The 13,574-nt window shown below is 41.0% G+C and overlaps 1 protein-coding gene across 1 annotated transcript in view; it reads left to right on the top strand.

Annotated features, from left to right (window-relative positions):
- TXLNB (taxilin beta) overlaps positions 1-11,716 on the top strand; it is a 47,422-nt gene extending 35,706 nt beyond the window's left edge. Inside the window, exons 7-10 of the mRNA XM_073219676.1 lie at positions 99-173; positions 5,013-5,105; positions 7,257-7,352; positions 8,559-11,716. Coding sequence (XP_073075777.1) covers positions 99-173; positions 5,013-5,105; positions 7,257-7,352; positions 8,559-9,320 — 1,026 coding nt within the window. The 3' untranslated portion in view covers positions 9,321-11,716. The remainder of the gene's footprint in view (positions 1-98; positions 174-5,012; positions 5,106-7,256; positions 7,353-8,558) is intronic.
- The last annotated feature ends 1,858 nt before the right edge of the window (positions 11,717-13,574 follow it).

Raw genomic sequence — 13,574 nt, 5'->3', positions numbered from 1 at the left:
TAATTAGCAAGTTATTCAGTTGTATACACAAGTTACAGTCAAATGGTCATTTTAAAGACATTTTGAACAGCCTCTGCATGTGTTCTCTCTTCTCACAGTTGCTGAACCAGGCAGCAGAGTGGAAACTGCAGGCCAGAGTGCTGAAAGAGCAGGAGACGGTCCTGCAGGCCCAGGTGACATGGGGACAGCAGTGCATGCGGGGTACTCTCCTTGCTGTTCCCAAGTAAAGGGACTGCGTGCGAACCAAAGACAGTCTGCACAAGGCCTTACAAGTGGCAGGGAAAGGGGGAGAGGAGTTGGAGATGAAGAATAGCTTCGTATTTATCATTTTTAAGCAAAAATAAAAGCACATCGTATGTCTAAGAAAAATCAGTGCCCTAACCACCAACTTTGTTGACACACAAATGAGGCACCAAAACGGTCAATCAGAATAGGTGGGGTCCAGGTTCCTGCCTCTCTGTGGCTATGTCCTCTCTCTCTTCAACCCCATTAACTCATAAAGGTAAGAATAAAATGCGAACTGTTCAGATGCACTGTCCATACCTGTCGATACTGAAAATGTCATTACTTGTTTGGTATTGCTTATAGTAAAAGGAAAGTAGAAAAATAGAGTCAACACCCATGTTTTGTGCTATCAGAGGTTGGCCTTGTCAGTGGTGAATGACTAGGGGTAGCAGACAAGTTTTGATCTGGCTTCGGGATATCATGTGTGTGTTTTTGATGAGACTATGAGAATTCATATTTCAGACTCAAAAATAAAGTCTCACGCAACAGCTGACTGTAGAGGAAAGCCAGATCTTTCATCGTTCCAGTGCCCTTAGGGTCTGTCTCTCCTGGCAAACATTTCCTGGCAGTTTAGTATTTTAGTATTTTATTTATACTAAACAGTATAAATTGAACTGTAGAGCCCTCCTGCCCCAGGCCAGGGGCCACAGAGAAGTTCTAGCTCCCCTGATGGGAGAAATGGCCAAGTACTAAAGGGACTGTAAGATCACACAGAGCAAATTCACAGAAGGTGAGGAAATCACAGGCCTTCCAAGCTGGGCAGTATAAATTTAAGATTTGGGTAATTCACTTCTAAACGTTTATGTGCTGACTGCTGAACACTTGCTCATTGTGTAAAAAACAGAATAGTTGTTCATTGTACGAATGAACAAGTTCAATGAACACGTGTTCATTTTTTAAAAAGAAAAATAGGAAATTTAAAAATCACAAATTATACCACTGTGCAGACCGAATCACAGATAACATTTTGTATCTAACCTTCCTAAAGCATACTTTTCGATGTGTGTACCGAATGTAATGATGAATTGCTTTTCCCCAGTTAATATATCAAAATAGTTTAAAAATATTAACTACATAGAAATTGGAATTGGCTTTTTTACTATTAATAAAATCAAAGGTCCCAGATTTAAAAAGCTTACTCTAGAGTTACAAACTCAAGATCAACCCTTAGGCAGTCAGGGGACCCATCACATCAGGGTGTGGGGTAGGTGGCAGGCCCCAAATTCCTATGTACAATAATGTTTAAATAAGCTCCTCTTGAAAAACATCCACACTGTATTTTCTAAACTATTAAATTTTGAAAAACAAAGTATATGACGGATTATTTTGCAGAGCACTTAAAAGCTTCCTTTGTTTATAAAGTGCCTTTAAAGGAGAGTGGGGGTGGGATGAGGGGGAGGCCTAAGTCCCCATTTCTATGGTCTGAGCAAGGGAAATACTGAAGACAGGTTGTGTTTTCCTTTTCAGTCATAAGACAACAGCTTGACAGTTCGGGCCATGATTCTCACTTAGGGAGGAGACGTCTGGCTTTCAATTATACAAACCAAGGCAATAGAGTAAATGTCAGAGATGATCAATGGGATACAATTGGCAGTACAAATAGAGTGTTCATTGGATCGATAAGGATGAAGATGGTCCTAGATGTGGAAAGTCAGCAATGCAAGCACAACACAGCAACACAGACACAAAATACTGCCCAAGGGGAAAGATCAGCCAGTCAGGTGTGAAAGCTGGATAATCACAGTCTTTAAACTCAGAGGTCCTCACCTTACTTACATGGGATGCGAGAAGATTGCTCTGCAACTACTACTGTGACTGGATTTGTTCCCAAAGCAAATTCTGGGAAGACAGCCCCTAGACATGGTTCTGTTTCCTGAATTAAAATTTAGTGCTCTGTTAAAAGAATGCGTGTGTGTTGCCTGGCCTATTTAAAAGTGAACTGTTGGGGCAATTGTTCTTGTCACCAGCCCTAGGATGGTTTGTTTCTGTTTCTGTTTCTGCCTCTGGCAGTGCTGTGGATGACCTCTGGATGTCCCTTCCGTGATTCTCTGAAATACCAGAGTAATAGCGGAAAGATGACGCTTCCAGCCAGAAATGCCTCAGGTCGCCGTGAGAGAGAAAATACAGCCAATCAAACATCCCTGAAGTGAACAGGAAGTACGTTGTCAGTTAGTGTGAGGAAGGAGCGTTAGAGTCGGCTACCTGAGAAAAGTATAACCCACACGGGCTTTGCCACGTATGGCAAAGAGTTCATACAGGAAGGAAACCAGATTATTAAAAACGGCCACTGGATGCAGGAAAGGGGGAGTTGTTCAATGGGTACAGAGTTTCAGTTTTGCAAGATGAAAAAGTTCTGGAAACTGGTCACACAGCAATGTAAATATACTCCACAATACTAATCTGTACACTAAAAACGGTGAAGATGGTAAATTTTATGTGATGTGTGTATTTTAACACAATTTAAAAGGAAAAAAATGTTGAGGGGGGGAAAAAAAACAATCACTAGAAAAAGGCCAGAGTGGTAGTGAAGTGAGACACTGTTTCTTGGCACTGTGGGTGTGACTGTCTGCTCCAAGCCACAAGAAAACAGGGGAGGAGAAACAAAATCTGCCCAGTTTACACACCAAAAACATGTTGCCCAAAGAAAGCAGGAGAGCAGGCTGGGGTGGGCGTGGCTGCTCCTGTTGTTATCAAGGTTGCCTCTGCGAGGACGGCCTATGTGCTCACTCCTGCCCCCTCCTGCCTGCAGCCTGCAACTACAGGGCTGCCAGAGAGCTCGGGAGGAGGATCGGCTCAGACTGTAACATCTGCGACCGCCCCCGCCAAAACTCGGCTGGAATTACTGAAAAATTGGAAAAAGAAAGGGAAGAAAATAAGAAAAAAAAGCCCAACAGGAGACTTAGCCAAGAATGTAAAAATGGCTTTTTTGAAAGAAGGTCAAGTGGATTAACTGCAGGCAGATATTCCCAACCTAGACCACTGGATCGTGTGCAGTAAAGGTAGCCAGGCCCACAGCAGCTTACGCTCAAATTGAGGGTCTTGACCTATACGGGCCCTGAAATCAATTCAGTGGCACCTAGCCAGTACTTTGAAAAGAATGAAAGAGAATTAAATACACTATGTCAATAGTACATTGCACACAATGAGTAAGGATTGCCTACGCACTGTGCGTGTGTGTGTAAAACCCTCGGGTACCTTCCTGGCCTTGAATTCCCTGATGCTCCTTTACACAGTCTTTAACCTGTATGCGAGGAATCATGAAAAGCAACCTTCAGGCCACCAGAGTTGCCCCAAGCTCTGTCACATACTCATGGCGCTAATGAATTCTTTCAAAATGATGGTCAGCTGTTGTCTGACTTTTCTTTGGAATCTGTATCCTGTGGAAAGGTTTTGTGATATCATTTTGCTCTTATTTGCTGCAGTTAAAACTCTGCTATTCTGAATCATTTGAGAATGAGCCATTCTAGATAAGCACATTTTCTGGGTTCTAGCGGTTGTCTGATTCCCACAGACTCCCTCTAACTTCCACTCTCAATACTGGGGACTCTCCAATCTTCTGTCTTTTAGTCAGTCCCTCCTCTCTGCTTCCAAAATGGTTGTCTCACAGTCCCACCAGTTTGCAGTTGGTTGGTGCCCATTTGAGGACTTAGGGCTCTTCCAGATGCTCAAGAGTATCAAAGACTCATTTGAACATGGAGGTTTTACTAAGATGATCATCCATATGAAATCTCCACTCTCTCAAAGCATGCTATCCTAAAATTATTTTCAAGAGCAAATTTTATTTCATTGTGGTATTACGATCACTAACAATCAAGTATTTACACACTCCCCTTCCCTGTCCTGCCCTATTCTCACCTTAAATGCAAGCCTTGGAATTAGGCATGTAGCGATCCACGGGCTCTGCTCTGTACTCCCATGAGGAGCTGCACACTTGTATGGCTAGGCCATACAATGTGGGGTTTTTGTGAAAATTAGAAAAATGTGTTTCTTCTTAAGGACCATTAATAAATTTTTATCATAAGCTGAGTTTGATGAAAAGGGACATTTTACTGCTATTGGCTAGAACACTGTGTATTCACAAATACACAAAACCACAGTGTCTAAAATGGAAATGGCAATTATTTAGAACGGAGCAGCCTACATAAGGCAGTAGCCCTCATCCATGTCTGGCCCACATTTCCTTTACCACTTATTTTCATTTGTCAACATTCTCACTTCTTTCAAGACCAAGTTCAAGGTTCACCTTCTCCACTAAAATATGGCTCACAGTGTCACCTGCCATGCTCACCTTCTCTGACCAGCATCGCATTTAACTGACTTATCCCTTCGTATTCACTGTTTTACAACCAAATTCTCTTTGGGATTATCTTTCCACCTCAGGAGTGCAGGTCTCTCAAAAACAGGAGCCACAGGTTCAATGATTTTTTTTTACGTAGAGTCAATCTATATGTTCAGCGCTCAATAAATGTTTATGGGTAAAATTACAATATGATATGGTGGTGATATATGCTATTACTTCATTTTTCTTTAAAGAAGTACTTCAGTCATACTCACTGATCTTGGTTGATCTCATAGTAAATAGAAAAACTGAACATATGACTAACATTGTACTGAGAATTCCCTAAAATCACTTTTCTTCTCAATTAATGAACAGTGACATACTACTTTGTTCCAGAAGCATTTTGAAAGCAGCCCTAAAATAGACCCACTGTTTCCCCTGTTTACAGCTTACTCTTTACTCTGGGAGGTTTGAAGAGTTCCAGAGCACGCTGACAAAAAGCAATGAGGTGTTTGCCACTTTCAAACAGGAAATGGATAAAGTGAGTATTGCTTACTCCCCACGAAATATTGACATTTTCTATTTTGACAGGCAATTGTCCCTTGGTTTCATATTTCTCTCACCAAGATATTTCAGTCCATTTCATGAAGTAATGAAAAATTTTTTATATGTGTAAATGAGATTTGGGCTCTTTTTTTTATTGGTAAGTGTCCGGTGAACTAATCTTAGGAACAGTCCAAAAACACTAGGATACATTTTCACTCTGAGGAAGAATATTTTCCTTTTCTAGTCCATGGAGGGAGCTTTAAAAAAAAGACAGGAGCTGCAATTTACCATTATGCTGTTTATACTGCAATCATAAAATATTTAATATTCTAACACTTAAAAAAAACTTTTACGCAAATCAAATACACAAAAGTAGAATGTTAGAGTGGAAAATACCATCTCATAGGATCCTCCATAGGATATGAGGCATGATGTAGTTGACAGATCCTGAATGAGAAGATGGAGCCTGAATTCAAATTCCGATGGGCTCTTACCCATCAAGTAGCACTGGACTTAACTTACCCCAACTTTCTTTTTCTTTTATCTGTAAGTTAATATTTCCCTTGCCTACTTCACAAAACTGTGAAGTCCAAATAAATTAATGTATTTTAAAGGGTTTTAAGCTTTTTAAAAGTCTTTTACAAATATAAGGTGCTAATATTATTATTGTACATAATGTTTAAATCTTGTTCAACTCAGTGTTTTCCCAAAACAAAATCAGCATCCAAATTGTATTTAACAGGCATTGACGTTAATCCTTTTTAAGTGTAGAAAGCATCCTTCAAAAGCATTTTCATAAGATAATATGATGAATTGCACAACTCAGTGATCAGTCTTAAGTTGGCCAAAACATAAGTTTCAGCTTTCCCAGTCCAGGATGGATCTATCTGTTTTTTCAAAATATTTTTAACTAAGGAGAATTAAGATTGGAATAAATATTAAAGTAGGAAAAATGTTTATATTTATTTCAAAATTACATAGTTTTAAGAGCGGAATAAATATTAAAGCAGAAATTTTTAAGCTGGGATTCATCTATAGACTTTTAGTAGTAGACCTGAGAATGAGCAGAAAAAAATGTGACACACATCACATCTCTTTGAGTGTGGACCCATAGATGTCATCAAATTCTTAAAGGAGTTGATGACTTTTAAAAGTTCACAAACTACTAACTTTGTTAAATGATCAAAATAAAAACCACTAGAGCCTCACTTAGCTTCTCTATAGAGCCCAGGGGCTGACAGACAGGGCCCAGCCTCCGGCCTCCACGTCTACACAGACTCAGGCTCCTTGGCCGGAAGCAGCAAGTGCCCAGGTGCAGCTCACCCGGGGAAACTGCCCCTGATTACATAATGTCTTGCCCTTCACTTCATCCAAGCAGAGAGGAGATTCTACAATCAGGGACATGAGTGGTTTCAGGTTCAAAAAAAACGGGCTGCATTTTATTCCCTTCTGTATCCTCTACACCCAGGCCCTGCCTGGTGACCAGCAGACACTCTGAACAGCTGCATTAAGTGAAATGAAATCAGCCCCATTCTTCTGCTAACTCGCATAAATATGATTCTACCTCTCAGGGCTTCCATTTGCCCATTTATAAAGTGGGGATGAAAACAGAAACTTTGTTGTGGGATGGTTTCAAGGATTAAATGAACAACACATGTAGACACACTCTGTGAATCTCACCACACTCCACAAATGTACAGGCTGAGGAAATGGGAAGTTGCCTCTGTGCGGTACTTCTCGGAGGTGCCCAGGTGTCACCCACATTTTAATGGCTAATAAGCCATGGCAGCTTTCTCACTTATCATCTTCTATTCAGTAAACAATCTAAACGCCAAAGTTATTCATGGCACTAAATAAAGCTATTTTCATGTCAAACGAAAGAAAAAACAGTGACAAACAGGGGTGGCACCAAGTGGTTTCCTTTTTCCTGAGTTGGCTGTGGTGCAAATAAGTTCACCCACCACTGACCTAGATGGTTCAGGAATAAATCACGACTCTCCCCACTCAGTCTTCATTTCTTGACATCAAACTTTTGTTTGCCTCAGCAGCTAATAACACAAGGACTTTTCTTGACACCATGTATGGAATAGCTTCCTTGATAAACTAACTCTTCAGGATTAACATTAAAACACTCTAATTTCTGTAGACGACTAAGAAAATGAAGAAGCTGGAAAAGGACACAGCCACATGGAAAGCCCGGTTTGAGAACTGTAACAAAGCCCTGCTGGACATGATCGAAGAGGTGAGGCAGCTCCTCCCCTAGCTCATGATCTCCTGTCTAGTTGACATATTCATACCCAGATAATAATTATAACTTAATAGGACAAATTATTACCTTTGAAAAACAGCTAAATTTTTCTGGGATGTGATCCATGAAACTGTAATAAAAATAATTAGAGCAAAGGTAATTCAGAACGGGGTCCAGACTCATAAAGAGCTCTGTGACCCTAAGTTACAAGCCTATATGTTGATTCCAAAGCTGCCCCCAAAGCAGCTCCATGCCTGAACTGCAAATTCCTTGCAAACTGGTGTCTTACTTGCCTTGTGCATGGTGCCTGGCACCTAACAGGTGCAGAATAGGTTAATTAGTTGATTTGATCATACTGAGAGAAGACACCAGCCCAAGCACCCAGGGTATGTGTCATCTTATAAATAGATAAGAAGATACAGTGTTTAAAGCCTCCATCAAATATTTAATTACTGAAATTACGTTGGGCTCTGTAGGTTTTGAGACTATGACAGCAAAGACACATGGCAGGGTTTACAGGTGAAGATCCCTCCATGTGAACAAACGAAAGACAAGTCTTAAAGAGTACAGAGTGGCACAAAGGTATGGGGGGAGGAGTAAGAGGAGCAGGAATTACTTTATGCACAAACACACCGCCATTTCCAGGGAAAAGATGGAGAGTTGAATAGTTGGAGCAGCCAGCATCATGAATTAGTGTGTGGTGAGTTTCTCTGGCCATAATCACTGTTCTAACAATTCATCCCAAATTGCAACCAATTCCAAAGAGATATGCTTATTATTCATCAACATAAATCAAACAGTTGCTAGACTGGCATACAGCAGTGTATCTATAGAATAGATGAGGCCGTGCTGACAGCCAATTCCCAGTCCAGCTCATTCATTTTGCCACAAGCTTTTGCTTACGCCTTCTAAGTCCTGGAAGCAGAAAAATTAGTCTACTTTAAGATTCCAGAGGCCCTGGACTGAAGCAGAGAGAACTGTGCCATCTTTCTTTCCTAAAGGAAAGTGATTGCAATTCTTCCAGAGACTCACACGCATGCAAAAGTGAAGTGATGCCCCTAAGCATCTGTTCAGCCACCACTCTGTGGACAGGCCCCAGAGCCTAGCAGATAAATTCCTGGACAAATGATTTTGCTTAACTCCCGGGGGACATATTGGCAATTTTGCTTTTGGTGTTGTTTTTGTGTGTGTGTGTCACAGAAAGCATTGAGGGCTAAAGAATACGAGTGCTTTGTGATGAAAATTGGGAGGCTCGAGAACCTCTGTCGAGCTTTACAAGAAGAGAGAAACGAACTCTACAAAAAAATTAGAGAAGCGAAAACGCCGGGAAAGGATGACCCAAGTCAGCACACCTCCGACGAGGAGCCAGAGTCAGCTGCCGAGGGAGGGCCGGACGCAGAGGAGGCCGACTGCGTTCACGGTGTTGGGAAAAATCTGGCCACAACCTTCATGAAAGTTCATCATCCAGAGGCTACCCTCGACCGGTCCCAGGAAGTCCAGCCAGGATTGGGCAGTCCTCCAGGGGGCGGTGACAGCGCCCCGAAGGAGCCGGAACGGTCCCCTCTGGGCGCCTCCTGCCATCCAGACAGTCCCCTGCCTCCCCCAGCTCCTCAGGCCGAGGCCGAACCTCCTCCTCCGGGGACCAGCAATACCCCCGTGGGAGCAGAGGCTCAAGACTGGGGTCTCCCGGCTGCAACACAGGCTGGTCAGCAGCCCCTGAAGCCAGAGGCAGAAGCTTCCACTCCGGGCCCGTGGCTCCCAGCAGGGCCTTCCCTACCGGCGGTGGAGGCAAATGGTCCTGCTCCACCACCCACAGCAGGTGAGCAAGCTCCAGCTGGCGTGCCGGGGTGTGAGCCTGGTGGGCAGCCTCCACCAGCCGCAGCGACAGAGGAGGCGCTGCCCGCAGGGGCCTCAGCGGGGCCCCGGGACCCGAAGCTCCTGGGGCCAGGCTGGGAGGGGTAGCCCGAGCCTCACCCGCCCGTGGAGGGCTGCCCTTCCTGGCTTCACAGCTCTGCCTGACAGTACATCTTTGGCACTGTCTTCTGAGTGGCATTAGATGTCTAATGGAAGAGACTTAATTAGAATCAAGACATTTTTAAATGTTTTGCAGAGTACATTCAGCGTTTGGTATTTGTTCTCCATTTATAACTGATTTAGAGCTTTTCTATTTAACACTGGTTGATGGTATAATTTTCCCAAATGGCAACAGAACACTCAAATAGCAAATTTGTATTAATTTGCCATTAAGGTGGTACTTACTTCAATTTCTTAACAGTAAGATTTGGTGTTTAAATAGTTCCACTACAATATGTAAATACTGAAAATGTGATGTTCTATTTATTTCCATGTATAGTTTAGTAAGTTCCACAGTAGTAACGAATGTTCAGGTTCCATTTAAACATTATATACTTAATACACACATATGTGTTGATCAAATTTCTCTCATCATTTTTTGGATTTCTCTCATGCAAACTGTTTAGATGCTAATCAAAAAATTATCTCTTACTTGCACTTGGGACTACAGTAGACTAATGCTAATCAGAAGCAGGTTCAGAACACAAATATTTAGGCCATATAGTGTTGGGCAAAGATAAGTAACTCAACTGTAAGTCAATAAATTCAACCAGTTAATCAAATGACAGAACGACAGTTGGGTTAGACAGCAAATCTGTGCGGAGTACAGACCCAAAGAGGACTCTAAACAGAAAATGGGAACCGTCACATCATAGACTGATGACCTCTTCCAACTGTTCATCCTACACAACTCAGCCCCTTGCCTTGCAACCCTCTCACGCAGTGAGGCAGCCCACTCGTGGCTTCCCATGAGGAAAAGGTTCGAAGTGGGAAAGGGAGCTAGGGCGTGGAGGGACTGAGGGTCCTGACTGAGGGATGGAGAAGAAGCGGAACTCTCATCTCCTGACGGATACTCAGCTGGCCCTGTCAACTCCTCAGTTCCCTCCTATCATCTACCACTCTCTGCAGAGGGTCCCCTACCTCTGCTTGCTGTTGCTGCCTCCATCTATACTCTCAAAACATCTGCTCCGTTTTTCAAACATCCTCTTTTACAGCTGGAAATTACACCCAGCCCTCATCTCAATTATTGCTAAGTAAAAGCTACTGTTTTTCCAAAACAGAAGTCCGTATAGGGTCTCAATATCAGTGATGAGGCTTACAAACCAACATATTTTCTCCTTTGAAGAGTTCTCCACAGCCAGAAGTACAAAGCAGGGGACAAATTGTCCCCTAATCCAAAGGACTTGAAAAATAGGTGAGGATTCAAGAGACGGCAAATGCTAGAAACACCTGGGGTTATCCACATACATATAAAATTATCACTGCTTGACAAGAACATCTAATAATACTGAGAGCATAAATTGCTCTGCTAGGGTAGCAGCAGACCAACAAAGAAAGAGGAAGGAAGAGAGGGAGGAGAGAGGAAAGGTGGGGAGAAAAACATCTAACGCAGCCTTACTATAAAAGTTGAATCCAAGTAAAAAAATGGATAAATGGAAGATTTCTGTACTACTTATCCAGGAACTCATTCTTCAGTGCCGCATGTGGCTGCCTGCCAAGGTACACAAAGTGCTTGAAGGCAGCAACCATATGCTACAAGAATTGTGAACTGCATAAAATTTGTTTGAAGTAGACAGTGAGGGTAATAACATAATGCTAATCAGGAAAAAAATGCATATCGCTATTTGAGAACCTGTGTTTTTTTTAAAGGCTTAAAATATTATAACCATAGTGTATCCAGCCAAATTGAACATTACTGAAAATCTTAGAGATTTAAACATTCATTTAATTCAAAGCCAAATATTCACCATAACAATCCAGGAGGGTCTCCTTTCCCACTACTTACAGAGGCTACACTTCCAAAAACAGAGTAAGATTAGATAATCATAGTCAAGTCTCAGTTTGAGTGGTTAGCAAGAGAAACAGGCAGGAGAGGAGCCAAAATACTCAGTAAATCATATATTCTAATGCCCAAAGTTCTTTTTGTTTCCCATCTAAAAACCTTTCATAGCAACACATTACTCACTACTGTGTATATCTTGGGCAGAGTTTTGTATACAATAACTTGCTTGAAATTTGTAAAGCTTAATATAGGCTTTGGAAGAATTATTTTAATATTCAAAGAATGTTTGATTATAGTCCTTTGTTTTAGAATTCAACTTTACTAATTATAACAATAACTCATAAGACCTGAAAGAATAAGGGATCTCTGTTCTGTATCAAGTTTGTGTAATATTTCTAGAAATGCCAGGTCTACTTTCTAGAAGTACTACTCATTGCTGGTATTTTCTAAATTAAATAACTCTAAGTTATGTATCTATTAAAAAGTTCCTTCTCTTCCTGAATGTACGGGCAGTGGTTTTATTTTTTTAATTTTCACTTATATTTACTTTTACTTCTGTTACTATATTTCAACAACACCTAACAAAGATTATGGTTGTATTCTACTGTTGGTTGAATTTTTGGTCTCTGAGTAGAATGTAATGGTATGGAACGCTTTGAAAATCTTAGAGAGAGAGAGAGAGAGAGAGAGAGAGAGAGAGAGAGAGAGAGAGAGAGAGAGAGTGTGTGTGTGTGTGTGTGTGTGTGTGTGTGTGTGTGTGTGTGTGTGTGTGTCTGTGCATCTGTAGTGAAAGAAATGAAAAGGGGAGGAAGTGAGGGAGAGAGAACATGACTGCCCAGGGCTAAGGAGAGAGCAAAACTCACTCTTCTGCCTGACCATCTGCTGCTGTTATCACATGGCCAATGTTTCTCTTCAGTCCCAAGCTCTGTGAGATTATGCTTCCACAGACTGGAAGCGTGTGTCCTCTCAGAAACACTCTGAGGAGTGAGGGAGGGGCTGTAGAAGGTGTGAGCTCATGCTGCTTCTACTCAGTCCTTCTAAGGGCTCCAAGAATTTCCTCTAGCAAGACCGGAAGAGGGCCAGCCATTCTGCCTTTTGCTAATTCTCTCCTTCCCAAACGTATTGATCCAAGAGCTTTTTGAATATGGCCTTTCCTAGTATGCCTGAAAAAGAAGATTGCTTAGCGAGAATGGAAAAAAGATAAAGTTTTATCTTTAAGGCTTTTTTGCTACTTTTTGCTTGGTGTGTAGATACACATTTTTTAAATTGCTCTTTTTTTTACATGTTCATTGCAAAACTGAGGCTGCTTTTTGATATGACTAAGAGATCATTAAGAGAGAAATGACCTCAGGAAAACTTCCTCTACCCCTTCTCCTCCAACCAGTAGGCAAATCCAGTATTTAAGAAAAATAAATGTAGTTTAAAATGTAAATAATTGACTAAGAAAAGATGTGAAATAAAAATGATGACACTAGTCTCTAAAATTTATTCCCATCATAAACTGGCAAGTAAGATTTAGGAGGCAAGGCAGATGGGTTAAATTTCACAAGGTTTAAATCATTTCCATTTCTGTACTTTAAAACCTGAATATTAAAGGTATCATTAGATCAACCATGAGAGCATTCCATTAGAAGCATTCATAAATGATAGTAATAAAGATTTTTCTTGATGCCTGTCAAGCTGTATCCACAACCTGATGTTAAGTCTCCTTACAGAAGGTCTACAAACACTAGTTACTATTGTATATATGTGTGAATGTACACACGTACATGTACATATAAATGCACATGTATAAAATTTGGGCTAGATTAAATTCTGTTCCTATAGGTGAGTTTTTAACACCTATATTTTCAAAAGATACTTAGTATTAGATAAAGACAAATGATGAAAAAAAATCATTTCCTGCGTAAATAAGAACATCTGATAGAATCATTTAACTAGCAAAATAAACCATTGATCCAATTATCTATGGCACAAAAATTATTCTACCAGGAGAAAAGAAATGAGATAAATCACTTCGACTGCAAAATCAAGTTGGCTAAATCTAAGTGTAAGTCCTTTTTCCTGCTGGATTTTCGAGCCTCAGCTTTCTGTTAACACAAACATCTATCCCATTTTAACTGAATTTTTAAAAAGGTGATGTAATGCTCAATTACCTTATGCCACAATTAAAACACACCAAGGTGTAAAAATCATTATTTCAGAACTGACAGTCAGTTGACTTTATGTCAAAGACCAAAAACCACCACTGAAATCAAATAAAAAGACATTAAGCTAAGAGGGGCAAACGGAGAGAGAAAAAAAGATTTTCAATCCCATAGCTATTATATAAAAGGCAAAATAAGAAGATAAAACTTTAA

This window comes from Manis javanica, chromosome 13, assembly GCF_040802235.1.
Source record: "Manis javanica isolate MJ-LG chromosome 13, MJ_LKY, whole genome shotgun sequence".
In the NCBI taxonomy this organism is placed as follows: Eukaryota; Metazoa; Chordata; class Mammalia; order Pholidota; family Manidae; genus Manis; species Manis javanica.
The sequence above is the reverse complement of the archived record's forward strand: the minus strand, read 5'-3'. Positions and strand labels throughout refer to the sequence as shown.